Source organism: Rosa chinensis, chromosome 5 (assembly GCF_002994745.2).
Source record: "Rosa chinensis cultivar Old Blush chromosome 5, RchiOBHm-V2, whole genome shotgun sequence".
In the NCBI taxonomy this organism is placed as follows: domain Eukaryota; kingdom Viridiplantae; phylum Streptophyta; class Magnoliopsida; order Rosales; family Rosaceae; genus Rosa; species Rosa chinensis.
The window spans coordinates 6577520-6594178 of record NC_037092.1 but is presented as its reverse complement, the minus strand read 5'-3'; the positions used below and the strand labels follow the sequence as shown (position 1 = coordinate 6594178).

Here is a 16659-nt window from a genome sequence, read left to right as displayed (position 1 = left end):
TTAACAATGAGAAGGCAATAAAAAGACGAAAAATAGTAATAAATTTATATTTGAGTGGAGAAAATGAAGATTAATGTTATCCAATGAGAAATTAAGTAGTATGTGTATTTAATTAATTGGTTATGTATTTATTTTTCTTTACATATTTGAATTTTAGAAAATTAGTGTACTTATTAGTCATTTTGCACTTGGGTAATATAGTCTTTTAATAATTTAAATGATTGTAGGGTGAACTAAGAAAATGTTAGGGTGGCAATAGCCGCACCCTTAATTACGAAGTTGGGTGATGATGGCTTCTCTTGGCAGATAGCGCAATTTTTGTTTTTTCTTCCATTGTTTTGCTTTGCAAGCTGTTTAATTATAGGGAAGTTGGGAAAATTTGAGATTCTGCTTCAATTTTTTCACTTCCTTTTGTCTTTCTTTCTAGCTTTTGGGGTAAGGTTTATGTCCCCCCGCCCCCCCCCACTTTAGGTTGTATTTTTTTTTTTTTGTTATTAATAAAATAAAGATAGGGGGACTGGCGGTGGGTTCTCAGAGTGTGGCAAACCTCTCTCCTTCGGGATGGAGGGTGGGACTTGTTCCCTACATTGTTTGCATCCGAGGAGCTAATATCGCCTAATCCCTTATTCAAAAAAAAAAAAAAAGGATGGAGATGAGAAATTGACGGTCCGAAAATGTAACTCACCCAATTAACAGACCAAGTGTTATATTCTACTTAATTTTGAGCTGAATACTCTTTAGCTAGAACATATTATCTAAGCCAATCACCATGTAACCTGGTCCACATTAGACGTGCAGAGAGTGTGTATACTCTCTTTTAGAGCTTTTAGCAGAGAGTGCATTAGATGCGCAAGGAAGACCCAGACCGACCCGATCCGACCTTACCAGACCCAACCTGGCCTCTCATGGATAATAAGGTAAGTGTCCGTTGGGTCATGTGGTGATTTATTGTTTTTTGATTTTTTTAATTTAGGCACACAGTGATAACAGGACCCAATATGTGTGTGTGTGTGTGTATTATTTTTTGTTAGAAAGAAAAGGAAAACATTAACAAGTGATTTCCATGCATGATGTTCTCATAATTATATATTTTGGTTTGAATTTCAATGTTTCAATGTGGTTTTCTTAATATTTATCGTCATTGCGGGTCAGCAGGTCATCAGCTTCACTGGTCATAATATTAATTAATTATTATATTTGTGGGTCTTTAATTTCTTTGGTTTTTCATGAATCAAATTTGGACGAACCAAGTATCATAGGTTGAGAATAAAAAATAGGGTCCTTGATGCAAAACACCAAAATTGGCTAAAATTATTCCACTTGCCCCAGCAACATATTTTTATTCTCACTAACCCAATTTTAAGAGAAATGAAAACTTTGCTCTTAACATAATTAAGAAACTACAGTCACAGCCACTCATCTCTCTCTCTCTCTCTCTCTCTCTCTCTCTCTCTCTCTCTCTCTCTCAGCAAGCGCAAGGCCTTCAGCGTCTCTGGTCTAAATGGCCAGCAGCGTGACGACGACGTCGACGGAGAGTTCATGCAATCGAGAAGCCTGAGGGAGTCGACAATGACAACGACAGAGAGTTCGTGCAGCCGTGAAGGTGTAGCCGGCGATCGTCGTGCAGCCCAGAAGCCAACAATCGTCGTGAGGCGGCGCCAACGATCGTGTAACCCAGAAGCCTGCGCGAGTTCGGAGTCCTGCAACTCTAGTACGTCACCTTGAAGACGTTGCTGAAGACGACTTTATGTCCCGGGTCTGCAATCGGAAAGAAGGGATAAGAGGATGTGGGTGCCCAGATCATTTTTTAGGTGCCCAAATCAATTATTATTATCTGGCAATCGAAAGGTCTATTGGGGGGCAATAAAGGTTAATTGGGGGGTAATAAAGGTTTATTGCCCCTCTATTGGGGGGCAATAGGGGTTTATTGGAGGTAATAAAGGTCTATTTGGGGGCAATAAATCTTTTTCGGTGACCTTGAGATCTCTAACGACCCATTTGGGGACCTTCGGCGATGTTTTCAGAGAAGTCTGGTGGGTAGCGGTCGGTGACAGGAGTCCGACGAAGTCTCTCTCTCTCTCTCTCTAAGTAACAAATGGGTGAGGGTAAAATAATATTTAAAAAAAAAAATTGGGGTATTAGGGAAGACTTTATTAGAATCTTTATGGGTAAGAGGGAATTAAAAAAAGGGTAAGTAGGAAAAAAATCCCTAGAATTAGGATAAATAGACAAAAACCCCGTAACAAATGGGTGAGGGTAAAATAGTATTAAAAAAAAAAAAAAAACTTGATTGGGGTATTAGGGAAGACCTTATTAGAATCTTGGACAAAATACTGTTTACTCCCTATTACTTATAAGGTCTCGACGTTTCAATCCTTGACGTTTCAATTTCACCTAAAAAGTCTCTGAATTTTCCAATTTCACCAAAAAAGTCCCTGCCGTCAATTTTCCGTTAAAAAGTCTGTTATCTTGCTGACGTGGCACTATTTCAACAGTAAAATGACTATTTTACCCTTACTGACCCCAAAAAAAAAAATTACTATCTTTTCTCTTTTTTTCTTTTTTAACTCTTTTTTCTCTATTTTTTTAATTTGTTCTTTTTTATTCCTACTTTTTTTTTAACTCTTTTTTCTCTATTTTTTTTTAAATTTATTCTCTGTTTTTTTTTCCTACTCTTTTTTTTACTCTTTTTTCTTTTTAATTTGTTCTCTTTTTTTTTCCTACTCTATTTTTTTTTACTCTTTTTTTAACTCTCTTTTCTCTTTTTTATTTTATTTTATTTTTTCTCTCTTTTTTTAACCCTCTTTTCTCTTTTTTTTTTACTTTGTTCTCTTTTTTTTTCCTACTCTTTTTTCTCTTTTTTTTTTTTAAACTTTTTTCCTCTTTTTTTATTTGTTCTCTCTCTTTTTTGTTTTTTTTGTTTTTATTTCTTTCTCTTTTCTGTTTACCTCTTCTTCCTCTTCCTCCTCTCTACTCTTCGGCCTTCTTTTCCTCCTCCCTGATTGCAGCTCCAGTTTTCGGCGAGCATCACCACCTCTCCTAATCACTGTTGGTGTGCCCGCTGCTCCAAGCAAGTGCTGGCCATTCCACCATCTATCCATCATCCCCATCATGCCAGCAAGCATCACCACCACTCCTAATCACCCCTCTCCATACAGCGGTTCCAAATCAAATCGGAGCACACCCAAATCAGATCAATTCACCTTCCACCTCCCTTTCTTCGGTGCCAAAATTGTTCAAACATTTCTCTCTAAAGGAAAACTCAAATATTTTATCCTCTTCGAATCTCTATTGGCTCATCATCTCAGCAAACAAACACCAAATAAACGTTATTGACGTCGAGAGAAACTTTCTAATATAACTCCGACACCACGAAGGGGCCGAAATCTGAAGGGAAGAGAACCCGACCATTCCGGTTTCCAGGCGTGGCCGAAACTGGAGCTGCGATCAGGGAGGAGGAAAGAAGGTCGAAGAGTAGAGAGGAGGAAGAGGAAGAAGAGGTAAATAGAAAAGAGAAAGAAATATATATATATATATATATATATAAAGAGAGAATAAATAAAAAAAAAAAAAAGAGAAAAGAGGGTTAAAAAAAAGAGAAAACAAATATAAAAAAAAGAGAAAAGAGAGTTAAAAAAAAAAGAGAGAAAAAAAAGTTTTAAAAAAAAAAGAGAACAAATTAAAAAGAAAAAGAGTAAAAAAAAGAGTAGGAAAAAAAACAGAGAACAAATTTTAAAAATATAGAAAAAAGGAGTTAAAAAAAGTAGGAATAAAAAAGAACAAATTAAAAAAAATAGAGAAAAAAGAGAAAAGAGAGTTTTTTTTTTTGGGTCAGTAAGGGTAAAATAGTCATTTTACTGTTGAAATAGTGTCACGTCAGCAAGATAACAGACTTTTTAACGGAAAATTTACGGCAGGGACTTTTTTGGTGAAATTGGAAAGTTCAGGGACTTTTTAGGTGAAATTGAAACGTCGAGACCCTATAAGTATAGAGAGTAAACAGTATTTTGTCCTAGAATCTTTATGGGTAAGAAGGGTAAGTAGGAAAAAAATCCCTAGAATTAGGGTAAATAGACAAAAACCCTTTCAAAATATGGTGAAAATAAACATAAAAAAGAGTGGCGTGTGAAGTTCGTGAGAAAATACTTGTACCAAAGCGGATGTAAATAAACAAATGACAGTTCTTGTCTAACTCACCCGTTTAACAGACCCAAACATTATAATATACCTGATTTTGAGCTGAATACGTTCGGCTCCTAACATTTCATCGAAGCCAAACGCCTCATTCTCCACATTTCAGTTCATGCATGGGTATAGCTAGCCCTCATGAAATTGATGCTCCCTATTGTATGTAAAAAAAAAAAAATAACTCATTCATGCTCCATAATTAATCCCCACGTGAAATAACACTGGTGAGCTACAAGTGACAATGATAGTTCCAGACATTCAGCTTCGGAATCAAATTTGCTCACCACTTTTATTTTGTGGTGATACATCACCCTATTAAAACTTGCCATATCATATAGAATTCATTTAATACTTAAAATATTTTTTTTAATAAACCATCATGATTAATTATTATTATGTTTTACAACATATGGCAGTTTTATATTGAGTGGTGGTATCACCACCAAAGTATTAGTGGTGAGCAAATTTAAATCCTTCAACTTCTCTTATACTAAGGGAAAGGGAAAGTTTCTAGAGAGAGAGGGTCCTCCTTCTCTCTAGAAATTTTCTCAAATCAGCCATCATTTTGAGAGTCTCACCATCACCTTCGTTTCCACCACCACCACCTTTACCTCCATCTCCACTCCATCCACCCAGCCCTGTTCTTGACCAGATCTGCCTTTTTCCTTCATTTTCCTCCTCTTGCTCTTCCCTCTACTCCCTTCAAAATCTCCATCTACCTATACCCTGCTGCTGTTATCATGAGCGTTTCCATGACTGGGCGAGCTCTCACTCTCATCAACCCCATCACCTCTCCACCTCTTCACTCCATCATCTCAACCCAAATCCTATCTCTCATCAACATCTCATCAATTTTTTAGCACAGATTTTCCTCCTCCTTTGTTATTGTTCTTGTTTGACAGGTTTGACCAATTTGGCTTTCAGATCTGCTCCATGCTCCACCACCTCTAAACAAACTTTCACCCGTTGGTGGATTTTTTTATATCAATAGATGGTGTCTAGATTACCTCGGTAATCACTCCCTCTTCGGTTACTCAGTTTATATTGGGCGTTCTTGAGCCTGGCGTGTGTTACAACCGGTGGAGAAGGTAGTATGATTTGAGGCTGCGGCGGCGAATTCACGTCAAGCAACAACTAGAATATTGAGGCATGAAGACTTTGCTGCTGATGAAGATGTGGTGGCTGCTAGAAATTTTAGGGTTTCTTTCTTTTATCTTTGGGCTTCTGACTTGTAATTTGGCCACACCTACTATGGGCTTTATTTTGTTTATGCTGGGCCTAAGTGCCTCTTGTTGATGGGGTCTATGTGCCTCTTTTTGCTGGGGTCTTTTGTACTTCTTGTATTTGGATGTATCATTTGGACCATCTAATACATATCTTTCATTGACAAAAAAAAAACAAAACTTCTCTTATACTGCAAGTGACAATGATAGTCAATTTCTTAATTCGAGGACACAAGATTCCAATGATAGTCAATTTCGTCGAGTATGAGTTTGTTAAGTCTGATGATATCGAACCACGCTCCGTTGATGAATGAATGCCAACGTAGAGAGATTTGGCATAAATGGAAAGATGCGATCCAGGTTAAGATGGATTCTCTAACGAAGAGGAAAGTTTTCGAGCTAGTAATGTCAACACCTCCTGACATAAAACTTGTTGACTAATGGGTCTTCGTTAGAAAACGTAGTAAGAAAAAGAGATGTAATCTCGCCTTGTGGCGCAAGGCTTCTCATAAAACGCCCTGAAATTGACTACGATGAGACATATTCTCTCGTAATGGATGTCACTGCACTCCACTACCCTGTCAGTTTGGTAGTTTCCGAATAACTGAACATGCAGCTTACAAATGTGGTCACTACGTATCTCTATGGGGATCTAGATACGGAATATACATGAAGGTTCATGGTGAACTTCATTTACCCAAGTCAAGTGGCTCTAGACCACGAAGTGCGTTTTACAAAGAGATTGAAACGCTCACTAAAGTGACTACTTGATTGGGAAGAGATATGCCCACTCGTTTCCATAACAAGTTTCGGATTCTATCGCGGTTCATGTTGGACATGATCTTCATTGGAAGCCCTTCAAGAGTTAAGGGAAACTGCTGAACACTTGAAATCCGAGTTTGAGATGAAGGATTTTGGAGAACACGATTATGTCTCGGTTTGGAACTTGGGCATCGTGTTGATAGATGCTTAGGCATTTTGACAAGGTCAAACCTTCAAGCACCCCCATGTTCGTCCGTAGTCTTGATCCTTAAAAGGATCTTCTTCGTCCAAAGGATGATGGAGAAGATGTGCTAGAGGCCCACGTAAGTACAATAGGCGCATTATTGTACTTAGCTCAATGCACAAGACCGGATATCTCATTTTCCATGAACTTGTTAGCTAAGGTATAGCTATGCGCCAACGCGACGCCATTGGATTAGTGTAAAAGATATCTTTCGTTACTTGAGATGTACGATTGATATGGGCTTGTTCTATCCCAATAGAGAGACGATGGATTTGGACCCATCACACACCAGGATCGCCGCCAACACTAGCCTGCGTCTACTATCCCCATCCCAAAATGACATGTACGTGTTTTGGAAGGTTTTGTTGATGTTGGGTATCTCTCTGACCCATACAAAGGTCATTCCCAAACTGGTTAAGTGTTCACCATGGGAAAAGACGGTGATATCTTGGAGGTCTACAAAACAGACCCTAGTCGCTATATCTTCAAACAATGCAGAGATTATTACTCTTCACGAAGTGGTTCGTGAATGTTATGGATTGGATCCATAATTACGCATGTTCGAACAATTGTGATTTGAAGTCTACCACAGATGAGCCTACGAGCATTTAGGATAATGCTGCTTGTTTTAAACAAATGAACCAAGGCTACATCAAAAGCGACAATACCAAGCATAATCAGCAACAACAGACTCTCCTCAAGATCAAAGTGAACTAGGTTCAATCTGAGGACAGTGTGGAAGACTTATTCACTAAGTCATTGCCTAAATTCCACTTTCGAGAAACATGTTAGTAGCATCGTTTCCCGAAGTCATCCGAACTCCCATGACCGTAGTCATCAGGGGGAGATGCAGACATGTATAGTCTCGAAACGTGAAGGGTGTGTTGTGCTCTTTTTCCCCTTCGACCGAGGTTATTTTTGTCTCACTGGGTTTTTGTTACTCAGCCAGGTTTTTAAAGAGGCAACGAGAGAAGCACCGCGTTTGGGCAACACAAGGGGGAGTGTTCAAGGAAATCTCTATTCTGTGTTTGGCCCAAACTCTAGGTTACTTGACCTAGTGGTAATAGGGTTACATTAGAAAGATCTAGATTCCTGTTCAATGTATGATTACTTTCCTTGTATGATTTGGATTCTATACATTGTAATCCTCTATATAAAGAGGCTTCTATTATCAATGAGAATATACATCAAATTCCTCTCAATTACTGTTTCCCTAAAACATTTTTAATTTTTTAAGAAAAATCTATTTTATAATGATCATATTTACCCTTGTGATTTAATTTATTTTCAAAATTTTCTAATATTTCAGGGTTAAATCTGTCAAAATTTTCAATTTTGGCTAACAAAGTCTCTTCTCTTAATAATAGTATAGATTAATATTATCAATTATCGTTATCTTGGATCTTTAACTTCGTTAGTCTTTTTTCTAACTCATCACATTTAATTAAAATCGAAAAAAGTGTGGCCTTAAGTACAGGAAAAGAGTAGAGTGCAGGTTATTGAGGGTGTCATCATTAAGAATCATATAGATCTGATATTGACCAAAGATACGAAGATCCGATGGATTGGGACATTCCGTGCTAATATGAAAGAAAAAATCCGATCAGTTCTACTATTTGGGAAACTAGATTCATCAATACGGTTAAGGGGAAAACATCACCAATAGTCACTAAGTTATGACTTATTCGACACTTAACTCACTGTATTTTCAACAATATCACTTAACTCACTCAGTTTTACATCCATCTTTCACTTAACTCACTGTCGTTAATTCTGCTTCTAAAAGCTATTAAAATTGAGGGTATATTTGTCTAAACACTAAAAAAATGCATTTCTAACTTCTTCTTTTTTTTAAAAGACATTTTTTTTTTCAAATTATATTTAAGTTAAAAAAAATATTTTTTATTAAAAATCTCAGAAATTTAAAAAATTGAAAAAAGTCTAATAAATGTAAATTGAGGGTATATTTATCTAAACACTAAAAAAATGCATTTCTAACTTTTAAAAAAAAAAACAATTTTTTTTAAAATTATATTTAAGTTAAAAAAATCATTTTTTATTAGAAATTTCGGAAATTTAAAAAAATTGAAAAAAAGTCTAATAAATGTAGTTTTTTTAAGTTAAAATGATTTTTAAATGTTTTGACAAATATACCCTCAATTTTAAAGGCTTCTAACGGTAGAGGCAGTGAGTTAAGTGCAAGACGGATGCAAAACTGAGTTAGTTAAGTAATATTGTTGAAAATACAGTGAGTTAAGTGTCGAATAAGTCATAACTCAGTGACCATTGGTGATATTTCCCCATAAGGTTAATTTCAAAAGTAGTATTGTCGTAGACTATGACAGACCGGAAGACTTTTAGAACGAATAAAACTATATAGGGCTGGATTCGGCCCAAAACCGAGCATAAATGGGCCAAACCGCTGCCGAACCGAAGTGGGTCGGTAAGCCCAAATTCCTAACCGATACCGGGCCGAGCAAGGCCCAAACCGAATTTTCGGTATACCAAGTATTCGGTTGGTTTGCTTCGGTAATGGGCTTCGACCGAACTAATTGGCCCATCTAACTTTGTGGGTTTTACAAAGGCAATTTAGGTTTTCCAACATTTACTTTTAGCAGCCCAATTTACAATATATATTGTCTCATCAGTTTTTCAGTTTTTGGGCTTTTGCAACACACTTCCAGCCTATTTATGAGTTTCAGTTTACTGCTTCAATAGCCCATTACTGACGCAATCATCCAAACATTAATCATTCAGTAAAAAGTCACCATCAAAGTATATGAACTGAAATCTAAAATATGAACCTTGTCTATAACAAACTACAAAGCATTGACTCAGCCAAAAGTCCAAAACAAAATGCAGCAGCAGCAGTTGTAACTCCTATAACTTGAAATCTGAAGAAAGTCAAATACCACAAGTCTATAACAAACAACCAACCTGCAACTCATCCAAAATCCAAAACAAAATGCAGCAGCAAAAGTTCTAAGTTAAATATTACAACTACTCAATCTCAGTTACATATAACTTAAATAATACGCATTGTCCCATTACAAAATAACACTAAAAAATAGTTGTAACTTGTAACAACATAGTATATTGCTTTAATCTTCCGATCACCCATCACCTCATCTTCTCCATTACTTTGCTGCTGCTACACAGTTTCAACACATTTATATTACATACTTTGTATTGGAAACTTGATGCAGCAGCCTAGAAAACTCAATTTAAACAAAACTTAATGAATATAAATTGAAGGAGTAAGTTATAAAACTGAATGCAGACCAACATCAATGCAGCAGCCGGTGGAAAACTGAACTTATTACCTTCTTTATGTTGCAGCAGTGTTCGTAGAAGAGCTTGGTTCATCCAATCTTAGTCCAGCAGTTTCTATAGATTAAAACAACAAAAATCATAGTGAGTAAAAGTTTAAGAAAACTATGTCAAAGAGAAAATTTAAGACCAGATTCTTTAATTTATACCTCTTTCCATTGCTTCAAGATCTCGATACATCTCTAGCTCACTCACAGTTGGTTCCTTGTAGAAGTTAGTTTGTGTAGCCCTCAGCCAATCACTTGAGCAGACCAAACACTCCACCATTTTAGGTGTTAGGGAACTCCTATAAGGATCTACTACCCTTTTTCCCAAACTGAAGGCATTTTCACTTGCAACGGTGCTGCAAGGGATGGCAAATACATCCTTTGAAAGCTTGGAAAGTATCGGATAGGCACATGCATTTACTTTCCACCAAGTTTCCACTTCAAAACCCTTTGCCATTGGATGAACATATCTATCACTCAAGTATTTGTCAACCTCATTTGATATCATTTCATTTTGTTCATCCATTCTTTCTTGCATTAAATCAGCTAATATTTCAGCTTCTCCACCATCAATTCCATCAAACTCAACCCCCTCCATCGGCTGAATTCCATCTATCAGTGTGGTTTGTGAAGAGGCAGCTTCACAGCGCCTATATTCATCATACATCCTCATCAAAATACCCTTTAACTCAATGGTTATTGCTGCAACTCTTGTCGGTGAGGAACCGACTTTGGCGAATGCCTTTTTTTGGTATTGCAGCTTCCACCTAGGATCTAACACATTGGCTATGACGATGAGCTTGTTCATTTGCTCAAATGAACCCCAATACTTGTCAAACTTAGCTTTCATCCCACAAGCCACCCTTTGAAGAATAGGATCTGATCCATCATTCATAGCCCTATCAATCTCAGTTTGCAGCCCTATTAACTCATGGAACAGCAGATGTGCTGTCACTTTCTTCCAAGCACTCAACTTCATCGTTGCTTCATAAAACTTCCCTAGAAAATGCACAAAAGCCTGTGCATTCCTCCAATCTTGTGATGAAGGAGGACCTGCCCTTTTCTTCTTGGTTTTGGCATCCTTCTCTTCGAAGTACTTCTTAAAAGCATCATCTTCATCAGCCATCCTTTCAAAGACTTTTTCATAATTTAATGCTGCATCCAACATTAAGTATGTGCTGTTCCACCTTGTTATAACATCAAGGGGAACATTTGCAGTCTTGCTTAACTGTTCAAGCACTGAAAAATCCCTAAATTTATCAAGTCTGCTTGAAGAAGACCTAACAAACTTCACACAATGCCAAATAGCCTCTATCCCATCCTCTATCTCAGCGATTCCATCTCTCACAATTAGATTTATGATGTGACAAGCACACCTAAGGTGTAAAAAGTCACCATCAAAGTTTAAAGTGTTTTTATTTCTAAGTCTTCTCTTCATATACATAACAGCGGCATCATTTGCAGATGCATTGTCCACTGTTATTGTAAAGACATTGTTAATACCCCATTCTCGAAGACACTGCTCCAAAACCCTCCCTATGTCTTCCCCTTTATGGCTAATGATTGAACAGAAATTGATTATTCTTTTATGAATGATCCAGTCACTGTCCAGAAAGTGGGCAGTGACCACCATGTAGTTTATGTTCTGAATACTCGTCCAAGTATCAGTAGTTATGCTCACTCTTGTTGAGTGAGCAGCAAACTCACTCATAAGCTTTGCTTTCTCAGTTTGATACAAATCCCACACTCCTCTAGCAACACTTTTTCTGTTCATCCTTGCCCACTGAGGCTGCAACTCAAAAACAAACTCCTTAAACCCTTCCCCTTCAACATGCATGAAAGGAAGTTCATCCATGATGATCATCCTAACACACTTTAAATCGCATCTAGGTTGGCTGAATTTATGATAAGTAACCCCCCCACTCACATTATCCTTACTAAGAATGGTCTGACCCTTTGTTTGTGGTGTTGGCTCATAAAGAGGGCAGGTTTTGCACTTCTTGGCATGGGACCACATCGAAGAAGTCCCATTTGTACTACTGCAGGCAGGTACAATTTCTTGGCAGAAGTTGCACTGTGCAAATTCTCGATCCTCATTCCCATCACTCAGTTTCGGCCTAGTGAAACACTCCCAAGTTTTGCTTCTTCCTACAGCTGGCTTTGCATTTTTACCCGTTTTCACCACCCTAGTTGGTTTCTTTCTTTTCCAACCTGCCCTAGCAGGCAAAGCATTGTCCTGCCCTTCGTGAGTAGGAATGGTTGGGTTTGACTGTGAGTCTACTTCAGGGATGATGATTAGGTCAGGGTTTGTATTTGGGTTTGGATTCTCAGTTGCAGTGGTCGTAGAGGGTTGATTAATGTTACTGCAGATTGAAGGGGTACTCAAGCTACTAGAAGAAGATGCCATCTATACAAACAAACAAACAATTAATCCTTACCAAAACATTACCAGTTCATTACCTCGGAAACCATCTCATACATAATCTGTGCACACAAGTAACTCTAAACATTGATAAAACAATTTTCAAACGGAAAAACCAGAGCATCGAGTAAGATCCATACAAAAACACAACGATCTAACACAGATCACATATTCATAATATCAAATAACTAGAACAAAACGATTTCATCAGAAAAAAAATAGATATTGCCCAGAAAGTACCTAAAGCATCAGCCATATGCCATACCGTAGCCGAGCCGAAGGAATACATACGGTACGGTTGGGCCGTACTGAAAGTCGGTAGGCCGAGATTTCAGCCCAATTCGGTTCGGGCCAGTTCGAATTTCGGTTGGTACGGTTGATTCGGCCCAAATTGCCAGCCCTAGAACTATAGAACTCCCGTCAACACAAGAAAGATTACAGTGAACGAATATGACAAATATATTTCAATCTACAGTCACTGATGAAAACAAAAAAAAATAGTCCCGTGCCTATGGTTAATGTACATTAAGAAATAAGTGACAACGTGCTAATCTAATCAAGAAATTAATGTCCTGAACCTAATTCAATGAACATACTCTCTTTCCTCTGCGTCATATCCTCTGCCCGTATTCTGAGTAGTCTAGAATCCAGCCATCAAAATCTTTGATAACGAGGTGCTCCAGATGGCTGGTAACTCTGATACTTGTTATAGACACCATGAGAAGGACCAGGTCTCAACCCTGAAGGAGCTTGTGTAATAGGTCTCTGGGGGTAAATGAGCCCACCATTCTCATGTCTTCCTGATTGATAATGAGCGTGCCCAGAATTCCTGTCATGATGTTGAGAAGGAGACCTATTCTGAGCGTTATACACAGCTGATGATGAATGCCAATCACTAGTGAAACTTGAATTTCGGTAATGCTGACCTTGAGGATGCTGCAATGTTCTAGGTGGTGGCATTCCAAGTAGTCCCTGATCATTGTAGGAAGGGTGTTGTGGGTAATATTGAGGCCCCGCATGAGATAGTGGTCGAAGGGCATGCATTTGATTGCCATAGCTAATGTTGTCTACCTTCACCTGTAAGCTATTAACAACCAGTCGATGTGCGGCATCCCCAAGCTGTCTTTGTGAAGTGGTTCCAGGGGGGTTCTGCCCAGAATCTTCATGCCATAAAACAGGTGCAGGCTTCAGATCCCCCACCGTCACAGTCTTCTTGGGGAAAACAACACCTGCAGGCGGTCGAGTTATATGCTTATGTACTTCTGGTAGGCTATATATTGAGCAGATGACTTGGTTGTCCATGATATCCTCCATGCATTTAACAGGAGACCGAAAAACAGGAGGACAAGACTCTCCAGCACATGAAGATAGATAACCATTCATCCCTTCACTGTATTTGGGATCAATTTGTTCCTTAACCTCAACTCGATCTTTGTCTGTCAACTGTCTACAACAATCGTCGAGAAGGTATATGCATACAGAGAGAGGATGAGAAGATGAAACAAAGAGCATCTCAAACATCATGGAGTTTCTCCGGGTTTCCTCCTCTGTCAATGTGTGTTCAATTTTCCCAACCTCAGACAGAAGACGACCTTGGTCAATGAATGGCAATTTTGCAATACCCTGCCACGCATACCGTTTCCCATTCATATCCACTTCAAAGTTGGTAGGGTAAAAGTCAATAATAGGCGAGTTTGGATCAGTCATTAACTTTCTGTATTGTTCAGGAAGGGCATGGGCGCTTGCAGCTGGGAAAACCCCCAACAGCTGATTGAAGGGTTTAAAGGGAGTGCCCAAATTGAAGCTTATCTTTAGCTGACCTAGGTCCTTGAGATCAGAAGCAAAGGGTGCATAATGATAGGGGTAAAACCACTCCCATGAACAAACCCCTTCATAATAATAGTTCATCACCCAACACAGGCCTTCCGTGTATCGCAAGATAACATCTTTACGAACTGCTTCACGTTCTTCTTGAGTTTTTGTAGAAAACTTTTCTTCATAATACCTATCCCTCCATCCAGGTTCTCCCAATTTAACCTTGTCTTCTTCTTGGGGATTTCTAGAGTTAAAAGCATCAGATTTCTCGCGAAGAATCTCTTTGAGCTTTGCTTTTAAATCTTCTTTATTTTCATGTACTTCAACATCTAGAGCACTGCTGTTCTCAGCTTCAACAATAGCAGCACCAATACTTGATGCCTCTGAAGAAAAGCGTGCAACTTTTTCAGGATTTCCTCTACCAGATGATCTACAATACTGTTGATAGGGTGCAGGAGAAGGACCTGAAGCAAGACGAGAACCTTGAAATCGATTAACTGCAACTAAAGAATCTGGCTGAACTTGGGGAACTTGCACCTTGGCACGCTTTATTCTTTGTGCCTGCCGCTGATGCAATTGAGCTCGTTTCTGGAATATTTTGTCTTCATAACAACCAACTGCCTGAATGAAATGCTCCACCCGACTTAAATTCAGCTTGCTTGAATCAGTCAAATATCCACCCAGTGCATGAAATTCCTTTTTGTATACAGCCATAAGCAAGTTGATTGCACCCTCACGAATCTCCAGAGTAGGCATATGTGGCAGGAAATCGTTTCCAACGAAAAAACAAATGAATATGAAATCATCCACAATGCGCTCAAGATCAATCTCAAATGGGAAATTGGGAATATTCCGCATCTCATAGTCTAAATATTCTCTAAGAGTCCAAATGTTGAGAAACTGGTACGGCTTCTTGGCCACAACCTCAGCACCAGTACCTTTCTGATCATCATCAAGCTGATCTCCATCCTTTCGTTTTGCCTTTCCTTCACAACCTGCCGCTAAATGACCCATCTGACCACAAAGGAAGCATTTGTCTTGCTGGGCAGTGAAAACAACCTCTCGCAGAATTGAAAAATGAACTTCATGTGTAGCCAAAGCCAGCATAATTAAATCAGCATCCAAACCATACAGGCAATGACGCGTATTTGGATCATAACCAGGAAGGTTTCGTTGAAGACGAATATATGACATAATTTTGTGTTCCCCTTCACCCGGAGCATTTGCATCAGAAAGGATAACCTTAACATTTTTCCATCCAGGATCATTATTTAACCTAAGATGAATATAGTACTGCAATGCAACTGATAAAACAGCCATAAAAGGAGTTCCAGGAGTAATGACATTGGAATCAAAAGTTTGCGACTGCAATTTTGGCGGAAGCTTCCTCCCCTCCGCTTCAAACTCCTCCCGAAGCTTCTCTTCTTCAGCCACCGCATCCGCCGCGTCTTTCGCAGCCCTAAACCTCCTCGACCTCTGCTGATTCATCTTCGCCCTAGGGGCAACACCATCAATGGCCATGTACAGTACCTTTCTCGGCCGTACCATCCCAAAAATCCTATCTATATACTCAAACATGCACTGAAACACCTCATCAAAAGTAGTCGGACTCGGCCTGTCCTCGGGGTGGAAACAAGGATGAATAATCCCATTCATGTCCAAGTAAAGATTGTCAAACTCAAGACCATTCGGGTTCGGTTTCGTGGTGTCAACCGGAATCGAAACATCATCAATCACAATCGGTTCCTCCTCCACCACATCTACAACCACAAGCGGATACTTCTCCGCTAACCATCTATAGAAAGCCGGAACCCCCATTGTCAATCACAGCTTTCTCACAGCCTATTCTTCTCACTCTTATATACTATTTCCCAATTCCTAGTTTGATTACTATTGCAAATCCTCATTCAATCTGGATTTCCTACTCCAATACGGAAAAGGAATAAATAAAACTGCGAAAATTTACCATTTTTTTTTCTTTTTCGAAAACCCTAATTCCCAAAACAGCAGAAAGAAGCAATGTGCGTGAATACTATAAAATTACTAAAATAGGAAAGGTGTTACCTTGAGAAAGATTGAAAATTGCAGAAGAAATCAGAGGGCTTTCTCGGCAATCCAAGTCTTGAATCTTTGAGGTACAAGTAGTTGTAGCTACGCGGAGCTTCAATACTTCTACAACAAAGATACAAAAATTGAAGATTAGAGGTCGATTGATGAAGTGATTTGGGGATTTGGGATTCTAGGGTTTCGTTTCTCTGGGACGAAGGAAGGGTGGAGGGAGTGAGAAAGATGCTGTGGTCTTTTGAGGAGTTTTTTTATATGATTTAAAGGTGGGGATGGAAGTGGGCTGATGGAGCATCCAAGCTCCAGAGACCCAGCCCAACCAAAGGGAATTTCCCAAACCGTGTTGTAAGCTCCAAAACTCGGCCCACAATAACAAATTATAAAGTAGAGAATATTTGTTCTTTCCCTCCGCCTATATATTAAATTTAGGTTTGATAATAGTTTAGGTCTAGTTTGAGATAGCTTATAATATGTAGAAAGCTACTTATTTTATAAGTTGAGTAGCAACACGTATTTGACAAAATATGAAAAAAGCAGTTTTATTTTGAAAGTTACATGATTAAGTTACTGTTTATAGAAGTTGATAAAAGACGAGTTATTTTATGGCTAAACTATCTCCAATTG

The 16659-nt window shown here is 38.6% G+C and overlaps 1 protein-coding gene across 3 annotated transcripts; it reads right to left on the bottom strand.

Moving 5' to 3' along the window:
- Nucleotides 1–12629: 12629 nt before the first annotated feature.
- Nucleotides 12630–16251, bottom strand: LOC112201583 (5'-3' exoribonuclease 3). Of its 3 annotated transcripts, none has more exons than XM_024342492.2 (2): nucleotides 13083–16251; nucleotides 12630–12985 (listed from the first exon to the last, which is right to left on the bottom strand). In XM_024342492.2, the coding sequence occupies exons 1-2, from the start codon at nucleotides 15787–15789 to the stop codon at nucleotides 12891–12893; spliced, it is 2802 nt and encodes a 933-aa protein (XP_024198260.1). In that variant the 5' UTR covers nucleotides 15790–16251; the 3' UTR covers nucleotides 12630–12890. The 3 variants fall into 3 exon arrangements, with proteins under 3 accessions (XP_024198260.1, XP_024198258.1, XP_040362969.1); XM_024342490.2 differs by having other exon boundaries at nucleotides 12630–15892; nucleotides 16036–16251; XM_040507035.1 differs by having other exon boundaries at nucleotides 12630–15883; nucleotides 16036–16251.
- Between the last annotated feature and the right edge of the window lie 408 nt (nucleotides 16252–16659).

Coding starts and splice junctions, on each gene's coding strand:
- LOC112201583 (XM_024342490.2), bottom strand. CDS start 15,789: ATGGGGGTTCCGGCTTTCTATAGATGGTTAGCGGAGAAGTATCCGCTT.